The following is a 19,864-nucleotide window of genomic DNA, read 5'->3' as shown; positions in this document are numbered from 1 at the left end:
AATATAGTGTGCTTCAGTAATGGGACATAGCTTTTTATTCCTGGAGCCCAGGGGCTTATGGGAATACTGGGCAAAAACAAAGCTGCATTATGAAGGAGGCCATGCGACATCTAAATGATTTTGACTTTGGGGAAAATATAGAGCCTTATCAATGCTATAGTGTGCTGTTGCCTACAAGTAGAGACCAGCTCTCCTGAGTCTTCCCATGTAAATTATATTCTGTCATCTGCACAGCTATCTTACAGAGCAGGTTTCACCAGCAGTTGTCTTTAAACACAGCTAGTCTCTTTTTTCCTCCTAAATTTTGTGACTAGGAAGCATGGTGTCCTAGATGCCACCGTGGGTGCAGGCAACCATGCCCCTATCCTGATCTGTGCTTCCTAGAGGCAAAGCCCCTCCCAACAATCCTTGCAGAGTCCTCTGAGCATCCTTTTGTTTTGGAAACAATTTCTGCTAGAAATGAGAAATGTGTTAGCAATGCTTTCTCTTGTGTCTCCCGTGTTTCTTTCTTTGATTTCTCATTTCCAACTAATTTACACAAAAGCAAATAACAGGACAAGGATGCAATTAGCTTCAACACTGACTAACCTTGCACTGTCCTTGCTCTTTGCCCCTTCAGCCTCCCCAAGCTCATTCTTAGCAGAAGCATTTCTCTCTCTCTCTCTCTCTCTCTCTCTCTCTCTCTCTCTCTCTCTCTCTCTCTCCTCTCTTTTCCCTCTCTCTCTCCCCCTCCTCTCCCTCCTCTCTCTCTTTCTTCTCTCTCTCTCTCTCTCTCTCTCTCTCTCTTTCTCTCTCTCTCTCTCTCTCTCTATGTGTGTGCGAGCACGCATGCATGTGTGCATATGCAAGTGCTAGAATGCTAATGAAAATGATAGGCTTCCTATTTATGAATCTTTTATAATCATAGTAAAATGCTTTCTACTGACCTTATAGGCTCAATGTGCACACTATAACATCTTATCCAGACGACAACACCTCTGCATGCAAAATTGATCTGTCCTGTATTACTAACTAGAGGCTGGCCTTAAGTACTCTCAAGCACTCTGAGTTGCATAGCTGTGTTTTATGCTAGGAACATAAACCACATTTTGCACGCTACATTAACCACACCACTGAATTTTACAAGTTAGACCCCTAAATAAGCTCCTGGGCACTCTACTTGTAATGAGTCTTACATTAAGGTAGTTCCAGGGCACAGACTCGCCTAATGTGTATCTCTAAAGATTCAGAAATCATGTACGACTCTGATTTTAGGTCTAACAAAATTGTAGGCTGGGAGAAAAATGGGGTCCATTTGACTTTAAGTAGCGATAGTCATGAACAGACTCATTTTGTTAATACACGTATTTTAAAAGTTTATAAATTTTTAAAGATGTTTATTTTTTAAAAAGACTGCATTATCTAGTTTTATTATTAATCCAGTTTTATCTCTTTGGGCAATGCTGCTCCAGTAGTATGTGCGAGCAGAGAGATTTAAATTGTCCCTTCCTCCAGGCACCATGATCCACTCCACAATTCTGGGATATTTGTGTTAGCATGAAATGGGGGATGGGTTTGTTTAGCCAATGGCCACGTTTCCCTTTAGAGAAACAGCAAGAGCCGCTTAAACAGCGTTGGGTCACCCGTGTATTTTCAGCTAGACTGTCAGCAGGAAGAGCGGGCCGTTGCCTTGGGAAACTGCAGGCGGTTGCTTTGGCAACCGCCTTCCCGCAGTGCGTTGGGGGCGTGGCCAGGGTGGTTGGGCGTGGCCTTGCCGGGCGGGCAGATAAGAGGCTGAGGGAGGCGCGGCAGGCGTGGCTGGGAGCGCGACGCTGAGGCGAGTTGGCCTCTCCTCAGACCTCTGTGAAGGCGGTTGCTTGGGGTGAGAAACCCAGCCACTGCTCCCGGCCCTCAGAGAGCCGAGCTATCTCACAGGCGCCACCATGACAGGCGGTTTCTGCGTCCCGGTATTCCTGGCCGCCTGGCTCGCGGCGGCAGCGGCCGAGGCCGAGGGCCTGGAGCAGGCCGCGCTGCCGGCGGAGGAGAGCCGTGTGCAGCCCATGACCGCCTCCAACTGGACGCTGGTGATGGAGGGCGAGTGGATGCTGAAATTGTGAGTGTCCCCACCCGCCCCGCACGTCGCTTCGTCCTCGCGGTGCCCGGCGTCCTACCTGACCTAGAACCGGGCCGTGACGCCCCTGCCTGCCAGCACCTGCGGTGGCCGGCTGCGGCCTTGGCAATGAGCATGCGCACATTGCCTGCCCTTCCGCTGTCAGACTGCGGATGAAGAAGCACACCCTGCATCCTTAGCCGCTTTCATCCTTGCTTTAGGCCAAAAGTGTTTTAGAAATGGAGGAGACAGTTCACCAGGGGGGAGGAGTAAGTGAGGGGGAACGAAAACTATAAATCCTTAAAGCTATAACCATATTAGAAAAGGAGCAGCCATTCAGGGATGCATACACCTAGGTAAAGTGTGTTGAAACAAGCCATTGCAGCAGGGAAGGAAGACCAGTTTGTGTGAAATACCACTTTTCCTTCTGAAGACCTTGAGATGTCATTGTGGAGCAAAAACATAAACACGGGTGGCTAAATTTTAAAAAAGAAAAGAATATATGAGGTAGGACTTTTGAGTCAGTAGCATCATTGGATTGCGCCAATGACATAAAGAAAGGGCAAGAACAAATAGTCCCTTTTGAACAACAGAAGTCCATAAGTGGTGGTTGGTGCGTAGTGCCACGCTTGAAGGTTACGTAAAGCTGTCAGGACAAAGGGAAGGGATTTATGTTGATTGTAATATAAAATTAATACCAGGGAAGGGGACAGTCGTCTGAAAAGGCTTAATAGGCTTATGGACATCTAGAGAAAATGAAAGATATCTGGAAACATAATTTATGAGACCACATTACCATAGCTCGTTGTCTTAGGTAATACAGATTTATCACTACCATTTGGTAATTAGTTTTATGTTGAGGATATAGATATTCTCAAAATTGTTTTTTGTTTTGTTTTGTTTTATTTATTCAAGGCCACATTTTGATTTCTTCGGTTCAGATTGCAAGTAGATGCCTGAGATCATGGTAAAAACTATGTAAATTAAAGAAAATAATAGGTATTTATCACCTCAAACTATGGAGATATCTAGACCTCGCAGTGCAATACTCCTGTTAAATCATCAAACCAGTAAAACTATAAGGCTATGGATATGAATAACCTATTTGGATAGAAATGAGTCATATCCTATTTGAGAGAAACATCTTTTTCTTTTTTAGATATGGTATCACTATGTATTTCTGGCTGAACTGGAGCTGGCTGTGTAGACCTGAGTGCCCTCCAAGTTACAGAAATCAGCCTGCCACTGCCTCTTGAGTGCTAGAGTTAAAGACAGTAAGCTTTATGTTAGCACTGCCAGTGTGCAATATTTCAGAACACTGAGAAACAGCTTTTGTCAGCTATTTCTATAATAATTACTATCATTTCAAAGGTCCTTACTCAGCTGTTTTTCTAGATGGTTTTCTAGTTATACTGAGTGTTTTTATGTGAAGTGTAAAAACAGTCGCAGTAGAAAGGCCTCCTCAGATCTAACGCTGTTAACTCCTTAGTGGTTCCTTTTTGAATTTTCTTTTTTTGCTGTTTAAGGAAAAGAAATAAGAACAATAAAACTGAGATGATTATAAGTCCCTGTAAGCTTCTAATTTAGTACTAGCTAACAACTCCTGGATGGTTCCTATTTTATTGTTTAAAATGCTCCAGTCTAGATAATCATATCCCTTCCTGGGACTTGCCATGTGTCTAGGTGCATTTTATACATACATACATACATACATACATACATACATACATACATACACAAACATATACACATATATATGTAAAATTGTTTCTTCTCTCTTTTTAAAAAGTGAGACACTGTTTTAAAAATATTTCAGAATTGGTAGGCAGGAAGTGAGGATGGAAAGGGAAGGACTTATGCTATTACATTCGGTTTCTCTCTGGATACCAGAAACTGGTTCAGAAGAGCTACTGTGCCTATCTTTTTTTTTCAATCTATTTTCCTAGGTTATTGGATGACATTCCTTATTCTTTGAAAAACTCCAAAACTTCTATTTGAATTCTCATAACCACTATAGACCTACTATAAATACATTTTGGAGTGTTCTTCCAAAATAGCTACTCCACTATGTGTATAAGAGAGAAGCCACACAAGTATGAGTACCTGAGTTCATCTCCCCAAGGACTATGTAGAAGCAAGAACCATGTCTATAATTCTGACACTGGGGTGCTGGAAGTAGGAGAATCTCTGATGCTTGTTTGTTAGGTAGTCTATTATACAGGTGAGCTGCAGGCTCAGTGAAAGACCCTGTCTCACTAAAATAAGGTGGAGAGCAATTAAGGAAGACACCCAGCATTGACCTTTGGCCCACACACAGACATGCACACACATTCATGTATATGTACAATCACATACAAACGTGCACACATGTACACACACACACAGACACACACACACAAATATTCATGTACATACTTAGATGACCTTTCAAGTCAGTGCATTTTTCATATGGTCTGGTCTTATATTTTGAGATTATTAGGACTGCAGTAAAACGTATTTGTTTTCTGTAAAGAAATTAGTTAGAAAGCTTTGAGATCATATTGGTAAAAATTTGACATCATTTAAAATGATTGTTCTTCATTTGTTCAAACACTATCACTCTTTGGAAATCTGCTTTTTTATATTGAGTCATACAAAGCTCTGTGACACGGTTCCTGTCTATATTGGTATTAATCATTTGCTCTTAAACCTTAGCATACATGAAAAACTATTACAAAATTTAATTAATGAAATTTTCTTTGTATTTTAAGGAATCAATATTTGTGCTTGGGCTTGAATTTTCAGTTTTGAAAATTATTCTGTTTGAGAAATACCAGTTAAAATGAATTTGTGATAATTCATTCTATTTATTTTGAAACATTTTTACAAAGCTGCAAAATGTCTTCATTACTACTTGAACTTCTTTCTTGTTAGGGGTTTGTTGTGTACTCTTTCTTCTCATTTATTTTTTCTGTTTTATTTCATAATGTTAGTTCCCATTTCTTCTCTCTGACTATAATTGGTTGCTATCCTTAAACACCTTCTGATGCTATCCTTTCTGTATTTATGTCGATGCTTCTTACCATTTGAATAAGTGCCTACCTTCCCTACAGGAAACCCCCTTTTTATAATGCCTTGTGTTTCTAGCATGGCTCTAACCATGTCTGGTAAGTATAAATCTGGCTGTATGCCTTCATATTAAATATTTTGTTTTATTTTTCTACTATACTACAAACTTTATATAGAGGATAAAATTTCTCTCTTCCCCGTTTAACGCTAGAGCCTTCCTATTAAACAGCAAGTGCTCAATGTTTTTGAGTAAATGAATGAAAAAGTAACACAACTTATTTCTTTACTGAGTCTTTTCAAAAATACCATTCACATAGCATCTATGTGTCATCTTCCATTTATTTATTGATGTTATAATTTTTTTTTTGATGGCTCAGTCCTGCTAGTCTCTGTTCTAAGTACAGGCAATGAAACAGTCATTGCCTTTGGAGATTCATCTTGCCTGGGACATACTGTTTCCTCACTCAAGCAGGTGTGAGAGTTTTCCTACAGCTACAGGTTTTATTCTTTACACAGAGGATTAAATGTTAGGCAGTTGCCTTTGCCCTTGGTTGTCTCCCAGGACGTTAAGGTAAGACTAGGCTGCTGAAGGCACCACGTACTTCAGACACAGGGTTGGGAAGAATAGACCTGGAGCTTACCTGCAAGCCTCCTTCCTCTGAGCAGTAGCCCTCCTAGTTTCTGAAGGTGCTGTGCAAGGTCCTACCCAGCTATAAAAATACAAGAATACAACAATAACTAACCTGCCAAGATAGCCCAAAGGTTACAGTAGTAGCACTAATATTTTGAGAGTAACTAATACTTAGTCTAATGGGACTTAAGGTCCACTCCAGTAGGAAGGGACTCATGCCTAGTATTGTCAACCTAGCCAATTACCCTTGATTGGTGAGATTATAGATTCTGGAGGAAAGTCTGTCACCGCCATTTCCTAAGACAGTATAATTTTTAACTGCATTCAGAAATCCTTATTGCTATGTGTACAGATAGTGTAGCTCTCACCCTTGTCGAAACGGAACTTCCTTTAGCAGCAGGTAGAGGCCACTACAGAAATCCACACCTGGTCTAATGGAGAGAACTGACCGTGGTTTGCCTCACCTCAGTTGACACATCTATATCACAGTCCCTGTACCTAAAGTTCAGGAATCATAACAGAAGAGGTGACAGAAGGATCGAAAGAGCCAGAGAAACAGGGCATCTGCTGTGAGATAGTGTCTCTATATATAGTGGGGAAGCCAGCTACACTTGTTTGGTGTAGTTAAGGTATCATTTGTTGATATCGTAATTTAATTTATTTAGTTGTAGAACAGTGGGCCTAGTATTTCTTTCATCTTCATCGTCACATCTTGCTGAGTGTTAAATAAATTTCTAAATAATTTGCCTAGATCTGTCATTCAGTTAATTTCTGTGATGTCAAGAAAAACTCAAAAAAAAAAAGAGTGCTCTAAGAAACCCTAGTGAATTTAGAACCAAGAAAAAAAATGCTTTTTTGTGAATAAAGGCATTTTTAGTAAAATTTCTCTTCTAAATTTGACCTAAAAGTTAGTATTTTTCCAAAATAAGTACTTCTACCTAGTTGGGGCTAACATTTGTACCCATTTTTTTAAATAATGTGAGTGACCAAAATGCTTTTCAGTATCATTTTAATTTTTCTGTTATTCATCAAACTAAGTGCTTTCCTTGTGTTTTAAAATAGCAGTAAATAGGGGTTGGGGAATAGCTCAGTGGTAGAGCGCTTGCCTAGGAAGCACAAGGCCCTGGGTTCGGTCCCCAGCTCCGAAAAAAAAAGAACCAAAAAAAAAAAAATAGCAGTAAATGTCTGTACAATAAGATTTTAAAAGAACTTATAGCTAGACATGGTACATGCCTGTAAGTCTAGAATTCTGCCAGTTTTGAAGCAGGATAATAGTTAATTCCAAATCACCCTAGACTACAAGTCAGTTCAAAGCCATTGTGGGCTCTCTTGAGCTATATATGGCAAGAGTCTGTCTCAAAAACTAAGAGAGTTAAATCAGAGAATATGAATGTGGTCATAAGCACACATTTGATCATAAGCACCTAAACCAGCAAACTTGAGAATTTGGCTAGTTGTATTGCTTTTCCTCCTTGGTTTCCATTTTATAGGCATGGCATGTACAATGATAAAGGCAAATGCACACACACACACACACACACACACACATATACATATACATACACACCACACACACACACACACACACACACACACACACACACACGGGGATTAACTTTCTTTTTTTGGATGTGGGTCTTGCAGTGCTCTTGTACCTGACATCACCTGTGTTTACCACCATGAAATTGACATGTCTTGCTACTCTCTATCCCCTGGTGTTTAATTTATATGCTATAACATTTACTCGTTGTGTGGAAACAATTTAGTGTTACCAGGTTTTAAAAATATATTTCATTTATTTCCTCAATATCTTGACTTTATTTCTTCTTAAAAGTTCAATTTAAGCAGACTTACTATGTTATGTTTATTTGGTAGCTTCCTGAAATATATTTTAAAGTATTCCTTATAACTTTTTTTTCTTTGAATATTCTGTTCCGTTTTTCGAAATGATCATTTTATTTTAGTGTTTTTATCTATAAGCGTCATTAAACCAAACAAAATGTTGCTCCACTTCTATCAGCGTATCTTTTATGACATTATGAAAATGTTAGTTTTTCTTCAAATTATGTCATGTTATTACTTTCAAATGGAATTCCAGCACATTCTGTTTTTATTCACCAATTCTATATTAAACAGTGCCCTGCCATTCCTCTAAGACAGCGGTTCTCATTCTGGGGGATCCCGACCCCTTCAGCTAATCTGTCTTGAAAATATTTATAATTCATAACAATAACAAAAATTATTGTTATGAAGCAGCAATGAAAATAGTTTAATGGTTGGGGTCACCACAACATGTGGAACTGTATTAGAGGGTCGCAGCTTTACGAAGGTTGAAAACCATTGCTTTAAGACCTGTAAGGCTTATTTACTTGAAGTCCTTGTTTCAAATTTTATCTGGTTTTCTGTATCAGTTTCCTAAGGCTGCTATAACAAATTATCACCATATTGGAGGCTTGAATAGCTGTAATTTATTTTTTCATAATTCTGGAGATAATAGACCTGCAGGTGTCAAGGTGTAGCAGTGTCTCTTCTGGCTGATTGTCCTCCATCTTTGCGGAGAGATGTTCTTACTCTGTAGGCCGTCATGAGATGTCATTGCCTGTATCTAACCGAACAGTACATGTAAAAAGCAGAGTTATGGCTTTAAGGTGCAGATTCTCAATGTTTTCAGTTTAAAAATGTATTGGGTAACTCTATTTTCTTTGGAAAAGTTAAGAACTTCCTCATGGATTTATGTACTTGGAAACATACCAGACAGGTCTCTGGTCTCTGCTTCTCATTTCTGTAGATTTGAGAGATCTGAAATTGGCTTGGCTAGTATTGGGACATTCTTGAAGGTTATTTTACTTTGAGTGCCTCGAATATATTTGCCTCAAAGATCAAAGCCAGGGGATAAAACTTGATTCATTTATTTTTAAAAAATTACATGGAGGAAATGTTTTGTATGTTAAGATTATTTTGAAAATATTCTCAATTTAATAGAATTAATATTTGTAGATAAAATCATAAGGAGAAAATACATTCTTGTTTTTCTATGTCAAATGACTTTGGAAAGCTTGCCTTTATTTCCTCTTTACCTAAGAGTTTATCTTAGAATGGTCTATGAATTTTGTTTATAGATTTTACCCTACGTATTTTATTTTGATTAGTTCTTCTGGTCTTGCAGTTATGCTCCATGGTGTCCATCCTGCCAGCAGACTGATTCTGAATGGGAGACTTTTGCAAAGAATGGAGAAACACTTCAGATCAGTGTGGGAAAGGTGGATGTCATTCAAGAACCAGGTACTGTAAATGGGATGGGATGGGATGTTTAGCAATTGCTTACATAGAAATTTTCATGTCTGTAGAAAATTTGCCAAGTAGGATATTGGACATAGCAACTAGAAGCAACAGACTATATTTAGGCATATTTGTGTCTATGTATGTGGGTGTTTATTCATTTATCCACAAGTATATATACATATACACACATATGTTTACATTATTATATTTATATGATTATTACTATTTGTTGATACAGTAACAGTAAGTTATAAGTATCACAAAATTCACCTATCACTTTTTAGCATGTTAAATCTAGGTTCCCATGGCTTTTTGTATATATATATATATATTTTAAATTGTGATCCAATCAAGCTTTATAATTTGAATTTTGTTGTTACATGTTTTTAGATTCTCTCAATCTGGAATTATCCTCTTTTTATTAGCATTAATGTACTTAAGAGAATAGGCCATGATGTACAGACATTTTCTTCTTTTTTCTTTCTTTTACACATATGAAGCTATTTAATTAGGTTGTTAGCAATTTAGAACACCAGTTTGTGAGAATACATCCCTTTCATCAGGGAGAACTGAGATCGCAGCTTTAACCATTGGCAAAGTCTACGAGTCCACAGCTTTCTCTGTAATCTAGTCTTTCTCCTTCTCCGTGTTGAAGATTTCCCTCTCCTGATGCTTGGACTTGTGCAGCTGCTGCTTCTTGAAGGAAGCTTCAGTCTGGTGTTTGGGGATTTTAACCTCACTGATAGCAACTTTTGTAGATGTGGCAGTGACAGACTTCTGGTATGTTCTGCACAGAGGAACTGTGTCGAGGGCAGGAGGTCCAGTCACAAGTAGCAAGCCACTGCCCAGCTGCTTCAGGAAAACCACTCTCTTGCTCCTGTGTTGCCCAGTGAGGATGGTAGGACAGTCCTGGGAGTGATGCTGGAGCGCAGCCTCCTCACGTGCTGGCTGAAGGGCTTTGTGCCATGTCTCAGCAGCTTCCGAGGCACGTCTTCAGCAGGATAATACCTAGGCATTTCGAAGCCTCACCACCCGCATGCCACTGTTCTTGTCCCCACCAACTATTTTTGTGAAGGTAGCAAGGACCTTCTCCTTTTTCTACTTTTCAACCTTGGTCTTGGTATTTCTTTTTATACAAGGCCTTTCTGGATACATACCAGATCTGGAGTACCTGCCAGCTCCTCTAGCTAGGACAGGGTTTTGGCTGCAATGGGGCTTCCCCTTCCTGGGCTTAGGGTTACCCCTTTTGGCTGCACCATTGGCCTGGGCACTAGCCACTGGAAGAACCAGAGGCAGCAGCATAACCTCCAGCCTTCTTGGCCGCAAGTGTCTTCTGCTTTGTATCAGGCTTTCCTGCCTTTCACCCTCCATCTTGCAAGATGGGAAAGAGAACTAAGGCCCCAGCATTTTCTTAGAGTAATAATTTATTCTCCTGTTTTCTATAAACTGGAAACTTGCTGTAGAGATGTGATTCTCTTCAAGTTATGGGAATAGAACTCCATCGGTAGTACTGAGACTTCATGTTCCATTTTATCAGAAGGCTCTCACTGTCACCATTTGTGACGTTAAGCTTGAACACTTAGCTAAACTAGCAACACTAAATATATAAATATAAATAACAATCCCTCCTTTGTCTTTGTGTTGTTTTTGCTTTAATCAGATAAATCATTTTGGATTTTAGGATGGTAGCCTCGTTACTCATTCCATGTGACTATGTTAGCTATAATTTATAAATAGAAAGAAACACTTTTTCCCTCAGTGTGAGATAGGAGGCCAAAATTCTGAAAAGATAAACACAATAAGGATGGTGCTGGAGGATTTAAGTAGATACTTTCATGACTTATATTTTAAAAGAACTCCATGTGAAAAAAATGATAGGGCTCAGAAATGGAAACAGGTAGTATAGTTGAGAGCTTAGTTCAGTAAACTAGAGTTAAGAACATGGTGGATTAGAAGCCATAATGATTAAATTTTTCGATTTCAGACTAGGATTTCCTGATAGATAAGTCGTAAGACGTGTTGAGAAGTTAGAGTGAAGTATCAGGTTTGGGACAGAGAAAAAATCTTTACCAGATATTCGTATTCATCTGTCAGAGAGTTAATATCCAAAATATATAATACAAAGAGCTGAAAAAGCAAAACAATGACCAAAAAAACTATAACTAAACACACACACACACACACACACACACACACACACACACACACAGTGGTGGGAGGGGGAGGAAGGAGAGGGAGAAATGGAGGGAGGGAGAGAGATATTATGAATATGAATGTGAGCCTGTGTGTGTGTGTGTGTGTGTGTTTGTGTGTGTGTGTGTGTGTGTGTCAGAGAGACAGAGACAGAGACAGAGTTGGGGTATGGAACTGAATAGATCTCAAAAAAAGAAATACAAATATATAAATGGCTGGGAAACAGTTAGTGCTTGAATTACCCTAGATGCACAGAACACATGAAACTCAAGAAGGATGACCAAAATGCAAATGCTTCACTCCTTCTTTAAAAGGGGAACAAGAATACCCTTGGGAGGGAATAGGAGGCTGAAGGAACACCCATTCAGAGCCTGCCCCACATGTGGCTCATACATATACAGCCACCAAACTAGATAAGATGGATGAAGCAAAGAAGTGCAGGCCGACAGGAGCCGGATGTAGCTCTCTCCTGAGAGACACAGCCAGAATACAGCAAACACAGAGGCAAATGCCAGCAGCAAACCACTGAACTGAGAATAGGACCCTCGTTGAAGGAATCAGAGAAAGAACTGGAAGAGCTTGAAGGGGCTTGAGACCCCATATGTACAACAATGCCAAGCAACCAGAGCTTCCAGGGGCTAAGCCACTACCTAAAGACTATACATGGACTGACCCTGGACTCTGACCCCATAGGTAGCAATGAATAGCCTAGTAAGAGCACCAGTGGAAGGGGAAGCCCTGGGTCCTGCTAAGACTGAACCCCCAGTGAACGTGATTGTTGGGGGGAGGGCGGGATTGGGGGGAGGATAGGGAGGGGAACACTCATAGAGAAGGGGACGGGGAGGGGTTAGGGGCTGTTGGTCCAGAAACCGGGAAAGGGAATAACAATCGAAATGTAAATAAGAAATACCCAGTTTAATAAAGATGGAAAAAAACAAACAAAAAAATTCAGTGTCTTTAGTCATTAGAGAAGTGTAACTACTTTAAAATTTCATTTTAATTATTCATACTGCCTGAGATCAAAACAACAAATGATCCTGAATGCTAGCGTGGATGTGGGGAGAAGGGGGTACTTAGTCACTGCTGATGAAGTACAAACTGGTGCACCCACTGTCAGTGTGGATTTCAGAGAAATAGAAATAGATTTCACACAAGATTCAGCTCTACACGTGGGCATATGACCAGAGGACTCATGTCCTACTGTACAGACATGTGCTTATTCATGTTCATTGCTGTTCTGGTTATAGTAGTCAGGAACTTGAAAAAGCCAGGGGTCTATCAACTGATGGAGAGAGGACAGCTTACCTGAAGTCATCCTTAATACTTACTTTTTATGAAATTCTGACTGAGCAATTAAAATCATACCACTCATGAACTTTACTAGATTTATATATATATTTGTTTCAGATCTCCATTTGTGTACCCTTTAATATAGGCTGTCTTACCCTCAGTACTTGATAGCTCTCTTGCCTTTGCATATCACAGTACAACTCCTGACATGATCTTGTCCTTTCTGTAAGCTTTTAGTTCTTTAAAATGAGTTTTTGATATGTTTTATATTATGAAATTAATATCTTATATATTCTGGATAAATGCCCCACCTTTTTTTCCTAAATTAAACTTGTTTTAATGAATCTTGATTCTGTGGCAGAGTTTTGGTTACATTGTTTCTATTAGACAGTATCTTGAAAACTAATAACTTGAAATGGCCTCACAAAAAGATATCTGTTCTTTTTATTGCAGTGCTACAGTAGTATTTTAAAGCAGAAGTTGCAGTAGAAAAGACATGCAGAAATTTTGGAAGACTATGTCCAAACTTTGTTTTCTCTTTGCAAGTTTAAGAGTATACCTCCTTTTATAACCTTTTCTTTTCTTTTCTTTTTATTTTGAGGGGATGGTGTCAGAGGTATTGGGGATTGAACCCAGAGCCTCACATGTGGTAGATAACCATTGCATGATTTGTATCTCCATCCGTCCTTTTAAATGTTACCTTTTAATTCTGAGAAAACAGAGAAGTTTTGCTCTAGGGGGAGATTAGGCAATCTCTGTCTCTTCCTAAGGTACCAATGACTAATCAGAGTTTGATTTCACCAGGGTTTATCCTAAGGAACTATTGGGTTTATAGGCTTTTTTTTTTTTTTAAAGATCGTGGTTGTATTAGTTAAGAGTTTATATTGTTGTGATAAACACCAAGACAACAGTGACTTGGCGAGGAAAGGGCTTATTTCATTTTATAGCTTATAAGTCCATCAGTCATAGAAGCTAGGGCAAGAACTAGAGCAGAAGTCATGGAGGAGTGCTACCTGCAGACTTGCTTCATAGCTGGTTCAGCCTACTTTCTTAAAGCACCCTGGACCCAGGGACAGTCATAGTGAATTTGGTTCACCTTCCACATCAATTATCAATTTTTTAAAAAAGGCACCACGGGTTTGTTTCTAGGGCAGTTTTGCAGGGGTATATTCTCAGTTGAGGTTCCCTCTTTTAAAATGATTAGTTTAAGCAGCCACACTGGAAGATCTACACCTCTGCATGGTTGGTAACTCAGACATGACTGTACTTCCTCAAGACCACATTCAAGCAGGCAGAGTTGCATATAACCTGTTGTAGAGAGTGGCTAGATACTTCAATGAGGGTCCCAAGATTCTCCAAGCTCATCCTTCCATGGAAGAATATCAATAGTCAACAAGCAGTTAGGCATGGAAGATAGTTATGTACTACACTCCAGCTTTTCCTTTGGTTCTTAATTCTTTTTTTCTGTCCTTCTCTTCCACAAGGTTCTCTGAGCCTTGGAAGGGGTGGCATAGATATCTGACTACTCCTCTCCAACTTCAGTGAGGCATTGAACCTCCATGCCCTCTGTTAGTTCCTCTATCTCTGGAGCATGAGTTTTGGCAAGTCTTGGGGGATATTCCTCCTATTATAAAACATAAGTGAGGGAAAATATGACAGATGGGAAATAAAAACACTTGAGTCAAGTAATAACCTGATTATATACATGCCATAAATGTTGGACAGTACCTTAGCTGGTACATTTTTATTTAACAAAGAAATAGCTTCTGGTTCTTCACTAGGACCCATGACTTCCTTGGCCACACAGGTTTTTGTCTAAGTTTCAAGTATCAGATGTGAATTTCTCCCTGTGTATCAGGCCTTGAGTCCAGTCAGAGCATGTGTTCTGTCTATAACTACTTGTGTCACTATTTTAGGGTCTGGCACATATCACCTGATAGTTCTGTCATGAAGCATGAAGGATCCACAGCTGGGAAAGACTGTGTTAGTAGCACCTTCAGTAAAAACTGTTCTGCAAGGAAGTGGACACTTTGTTTCAGTCCTAGCCTGAGTTCTTCAAGTCCTAAAACACAAACTATGTGATGCCATCAGCATTAGTGTCTTACCATTGAGTTCTGGAATGAAAACCAGTAGCAATGGCAGTAGCCATTATTGGTTTAGGAGTGGCTTACAACTTCTTAGTAGATAACTCACCCTACCTCTGGGATTCCCAGCTAATGACTTTATGGTGTCTAGGAGCTTAATTTCCATACTCCCATGCTCAGCAGAGTGTTTATGATGCAGGCGTGGCACTCCATCTCACTTATTTCCTAAGTCTTTCCCTGCCTGTATACTCTAGCCCTTCCCTTAGGCTGTGCAGTTATGGCAGAATTCGTACAACTGGGAGGAGTGAATGAGTATTCCACCCCTCATTCTGTGAGGAAACAGTCAGCAAGCCCAGCCAGGATAATCCTAAGTATTATATAAATACAGATTTATTTTATAAAAATGATGAAAACAGAGTGTCAGTGCTTCAGTGTATCCAATTTCAAGTGACCCAAGAGATGGAAAATCGAACAGCTGATTTGCATAGATGCTTGATTTTGTTGGTGTTATTTAGCAAAACAAGTAGGTAGAAATATTAACTGTTAAAAGAATGTTATCTCCCCGCCCCCCGATATATTCTTTCCCTCCATGAAGTACAGGTACCCTTCTAAATATAATTGATTTGCAAGTCACATTTATAGGTTAAAGAGCTGTTCTTCAGTCATTGTGAGTGGGGTTTGCTGCATTTTGTTGTTTGTATAATGTCTCCATGAGGCCATGATTGTGATGAGTGAAACTCTTTCCCTCTGTGAGAATACTACCTACTTTCCTCATCCAGTCAACTCCAGGAACTACCAGGGTTCCTCAAAGAAGTTTCTTAGTAACTATTTGCTGAGTGAAGGAGACCTTTATTCTATTTTCCTTTATATATTGATAATAGAACATCATATGTGCTTTATGTTTAGGAAAGAATTGTAAAAACAATGAAAATAAGATTCATGTACAGTACTTTGGAAATTTTATAAATATACAAAATTATATAAAATATTAGGATATTAAGCCTTTTAAAATATTCATTAATGGAATGGAATAGCACTTGTATATTATTTTATTTTTCATCGTATGAGATAAGGCATCGCTATAGTTTTGAACTGGTATGAAACTTGATATATATACCAGGCATTCCTCAGATTTGTAGTTCTGGGATTACCAGCTTCACTGGGCCTGGTTTAGTTTTTAAACTTGTTTGTTTGTTTGTTTTTTCTGAGACAGGGTTGCTCTATGTAACAAACCTTGGCTGCCCTGGACTCTATTTGGTAGATCAGGCGGGCCTCAAGCCCATAGAGATCACCTACCTTTGCCTCCCAAGTGCTGGAATTAAAGGTTTTCTCTACCATGGCTGGCTTAGGTTTTTTTTAAAAGATGTTCTTTTTAGTTTTAAATTTTTTTCTTAGGGACTTTCATATATTTGTATAATGAAATATCACAACTACTCTTGGGTTCCCTCCAGATCCTTAACATGTCCTGCTATCAACTACATGTACCTATCTTTCTTTCATTCTAACTCTCTGTCTTGCTTAATAACTTACTAAGCTTACTTACTGCTACTCATATGTGCATGGATGTGAGGCTGCCTACTGTAGTATGAACTGTGGAAAGAATTTATAATCCTAAAAAGCTCGTATAAAAGACATACAATCTAGGCATTTTATTCATAAGCCATAAGCCTAGACTGAGCAGGCTTAGAGCTATACTAATGTATTCCCCAACTATAAAGCTCATTGTTACTTGCTGTTTCTCCTGGCCATGCAGTCCTGCTCTGAGTTAGTTTACTCTACTTCCTTCTTCCTCCTCTTCCCTGTACCTGCAGCCTTCTCACTGCACTTCTAGGCCTACCTTTCTTCCTCTACTGCCCAAGCACAGGCTCTAGCCTTTTATGATCAGTTTAATTGGGGGTTGGGGGGGGGAAGCACATGTTGAAAAACCAGCATCAGACCAACCCAGTACATTTTCCCCTTTTTGTCTAAGTAAAAAAAAGCTATTTATTTTATAATAGTAAACAAACAACATACAGTAGGACCAATTATAAAACAATTATGAAAACTATTGGGTAAGAGTTACGTTCACAATATTCAGTCCATTTATTTTTGGCAACTTAAAGTATATTATCATCTATCCTATCTGGATGAGTTCAGACTTCTGTATCTAAATCATTTTTTTATCCTAACTTGTTTTACCATCCTAAAAACATCTTAGATCTAGAATCCTAAACATCTTAAGCTTATCCTGAGACTATATCTATCTAGTCTTCCACACCACCAGAGATGTGAGAGTGAAAAAATATTACCTGGGTATGCAGGAAGCACAGGGACACAGGTTCCAGAAGTTAATAGAAAGGATAAAGTCAGCTGACTACCTGGACAGTCCCCGACATTCTCTATGATGTTGGAACATCTGTCTTCAGCTTTCAGGCCCAGAATATCTGATAGATCTTTTGTAAAGCAGAAATTATGAGGACTGTGTTCACCCTGTGTTGGCAGAGCTTGGCAGTTGGCTTTCCTGCACCATTTGCCCCTTTTGGACAACAGTCTGTCTGCCTATAAGTTGGGGCATTTTGATGCCTAGTGGCTAGCTTGCAACAATTGAAGCAATGCCGTATGGAAGCTATTGATACTCATCATCTTCTTTGAAGTATAACGGGGTACTGCCAGGAATTGACATGGCTCAATGTCAAAACATCTTTAAATGCTGTATCCTTTGAGTCTCTGAGATTATTGAAGACCATCTGTGTATCCAAGCACATCTGTACAAGCAAACATTGCCTGTCTGCACTACCTATTATCTGTACAACCCAGAATAAATATGTCTGTGATAATCCAGACTATTGTCAAATGTGGCCATGAGTTTGATTGGCTGACTATTCACTTGATTCACTTAATTATCCTAAACCATTTGTAATAGCAGCTATTAAAAGAACTGGGACTAAACCTTGTATGCTTAAATGAGCTGTATAAGCATAATACCTACACAAGAGTTGAAACATACATATATTAGATTTAACAAATTAATCGTAAATTTTGTATCACTATATAAATATTTATGGCAACGAAAACTTTATACCTGTGCCAATATTAAAATTCTGTACCAATGTAACAAAATATAACCTCAATTTTGTATCAAAATATAAAGATCTCTACCAATGTAAGATTATGACCATAAAATGTTGTTTTTGGTTCGTTTTTTTGTTTGTTTGTTTTTTGTAGCATTTTTTTTTGTTTAAGAATATTCAATAATTGGTACAGAGACAGACAGATAGACCAGTGGAATAGAATTGAAGACCCAGAAATGAACCCACACACCTATGGTCACTTGATTTTTGACAAAGGAGCCAAAACCATCCAATGGAAAAAAAGATAGGATTTTCAGCAAATGGTTCTGGTTCAACTGGAGGTCAGTATGTAAAAGAATGCATATCGATCCATGCTTATCACCCTGTACAAAGCTTAAGTCCAAGTGGATCAAGGACCTCCACATCAAACCAGATACACTCAAACTAATAGAAGAAAAAGTGGTGAAGCATCTCGAACACATGGGCACTGGAGAAAATTTCCTGAACAAAACACCAATGGCGTATGCTCTAAGATCAAGAATCGACAAATGGGATCTCATAAAACTGCAAAGCTTCTGTAAGGCAAAGAACACTGTTGTTAGGACAAAACGGCAACCAACAGATTGGGAAAAGATCTTTACCAATCCTACAACTGATAGAAGGCTTATATCCAAAATATACAAAGAACTCAAGAAGTTAGACCACAGGGAGACAAATAACCCTATTAAAAAATGGGGTTCAGAGCTAAACAAAGAATTCACAGCTGAGGAATGCTGAATGACTGAGAAACACCTAAAGAAATGTTCAACATCTTTAGTCATAAGGGAAATGCAAATCAAAACAACCCTGAGATTTCACCTCACACCAGTGAGAATGGCGAAGATCAAAAACTCAGTTGACAGCAAATGCTGGTGAGGATGTGGAGAAAGAGGAACACTCCTCCATTGTTGGTGGGATTGCAGACTGGTACAACCATTCTGGAAATCAGTCTGGAGGTTCCTCAGAAAATTGGACATTGAACTACCTGAGGACCCAGCTATATCTTGGGCATATACCCAAAAGATGCCCCAACCTATAACAAAGACACATGCTCTACTATGTTCATAGCAGCCTTATTTATAATAGCCAGAAGTTGGAAAGAACCCAGATACCCTTCAACAGAGGAATGGATACAGAAAATGTGGTATATCTACCCAATGGAGTACTACTCAGCTATCAAAAACAATGACTTCATGAAATTCATAGGCAAATGGATGGAACTGGAAAATATCATCCTGAGTGAGGTAACCCAATCACAGAAAAACACACATGGTATGCACTCATTGATAAGTGGATATTAGCCCAAATTCTTGACTTGCCCTAGATGCACAGAACACATGAAACTCAAGAGGGATGACCAAAATGTGAATGCTTCACTTGTTCTTTAAAAGGGGAACAAGAATACCCTTGGCAGGGAATAGGGAGGCAAAGTTTAGAACAGAGGCAGAACAGAGCCTGCCCCACATGTGGCCCATACATATACAGCCACCAAACTAGATAAGATGGATGAAGCAAAGAAGTGCAGGCCGACAGGAAACTAATGTAGATCACTCTTGAGAGACACACCCAGAATACAGCAAATACAGAGGCGAATGACAGCAGCAAACCACTGAACTGAGAACAGGACCCCCGTTGAAGGAATCAGAGAAAGGACTGGAAGAGCTTGAAGGGGCTCGAGACCCCATATGAACAACAATGCCAAACAACCAGAGCTTCCAGGGACTAAGCCACTACCCAAAGACTATACATGGACTGACCCTGGGCTCCAACCTTATAGGTAGCAATGAATAGCCTAGTAAGGGCACCAGTGGAAGGGGAAGCCCTTGGTCCTGCCAAGACTGAACCCCCAGTGAACATGATTGTTGGGGGGAGGGTGGTAATGGGGGGGAAGATGGGGAGGGGAAGCCCATATAGAAGGAGAGGTGTAGGGGTTAGGGGGATGTTGGCCCGGTAATCAGGAAGGGGAATAACAATCGAAATGTAAATAAGAAATACTCAAGTTAATAAAGATTAAAAAAAAAGGAAGATTTGAAAGGAGTTCATCCTTAGAAGCAGGATTCAGTGTGGAAAAGATTGAAATAAAATCGAGGAAAAACCTTTAAAAAAAGAATATTCAATAATCTATCCTTTTGTGTCTAATTTCTTATAATATTTATAT

General features: G+C 39.3%; 1 protein-coding gene and 1 pseudogene across 2 annotated transcripts in view; one reads left to right on the top strand and one right to left on the bottom strand.

Moving 5' to 3' along the window:
- Positions 1 to 1,784: 1,784 nt before the first annotated feature.
- The window catches only part of Tmx4 (thioredoxin-related transmembrane protein 4), a 38,661-nt gene continuing 20,581 nt past the window's right edge, over positions 1,785 to 19,864 (top strand). The window contains 2 exon segments of the mRNA NM_001100529.1: positions 1,785 to 2,092; positions 8,935 to 9,050. Coding sequence (NP_001093999.1) covers positions 1,923 to 2,092; positions 8,935 to 9,050 — 286 coding nt within the window. The 5' untranslated portion in view covers positions 1,785 to 1,922.
- LOC147995703 (large ribosomal subunit protein eL6 pseudogene) lies at positions 9,651 to 12,147 on the bottom strand (annotated as a pseudogene). The gene has a single exon (XR_015685024.1). The product of XR_015685024.1 is annotated as a large ribosomal subunit protein eL6 pseudogene (transcript).

The sequence above is a fragment of the Rattus norvegicus genome, chromosome 3 (genome assembly GCF_021556685.1).
Source record: "Rattus norvegicus strain SHRSP/BbbUtx chromosome 3, alternate assembly SHRSP_T2T, whole genome shotgun sequence".
In the NCBI taxonomy this organism is placed as follows: Eukaryota; Metazoa; Chordata; class Mammalia; order Rodentia; family Muridae; genus Rattus; species Rattus norvegicus.
This window is presented reverse-complemented; position numbering and strand designations above follow the sequence as displayed.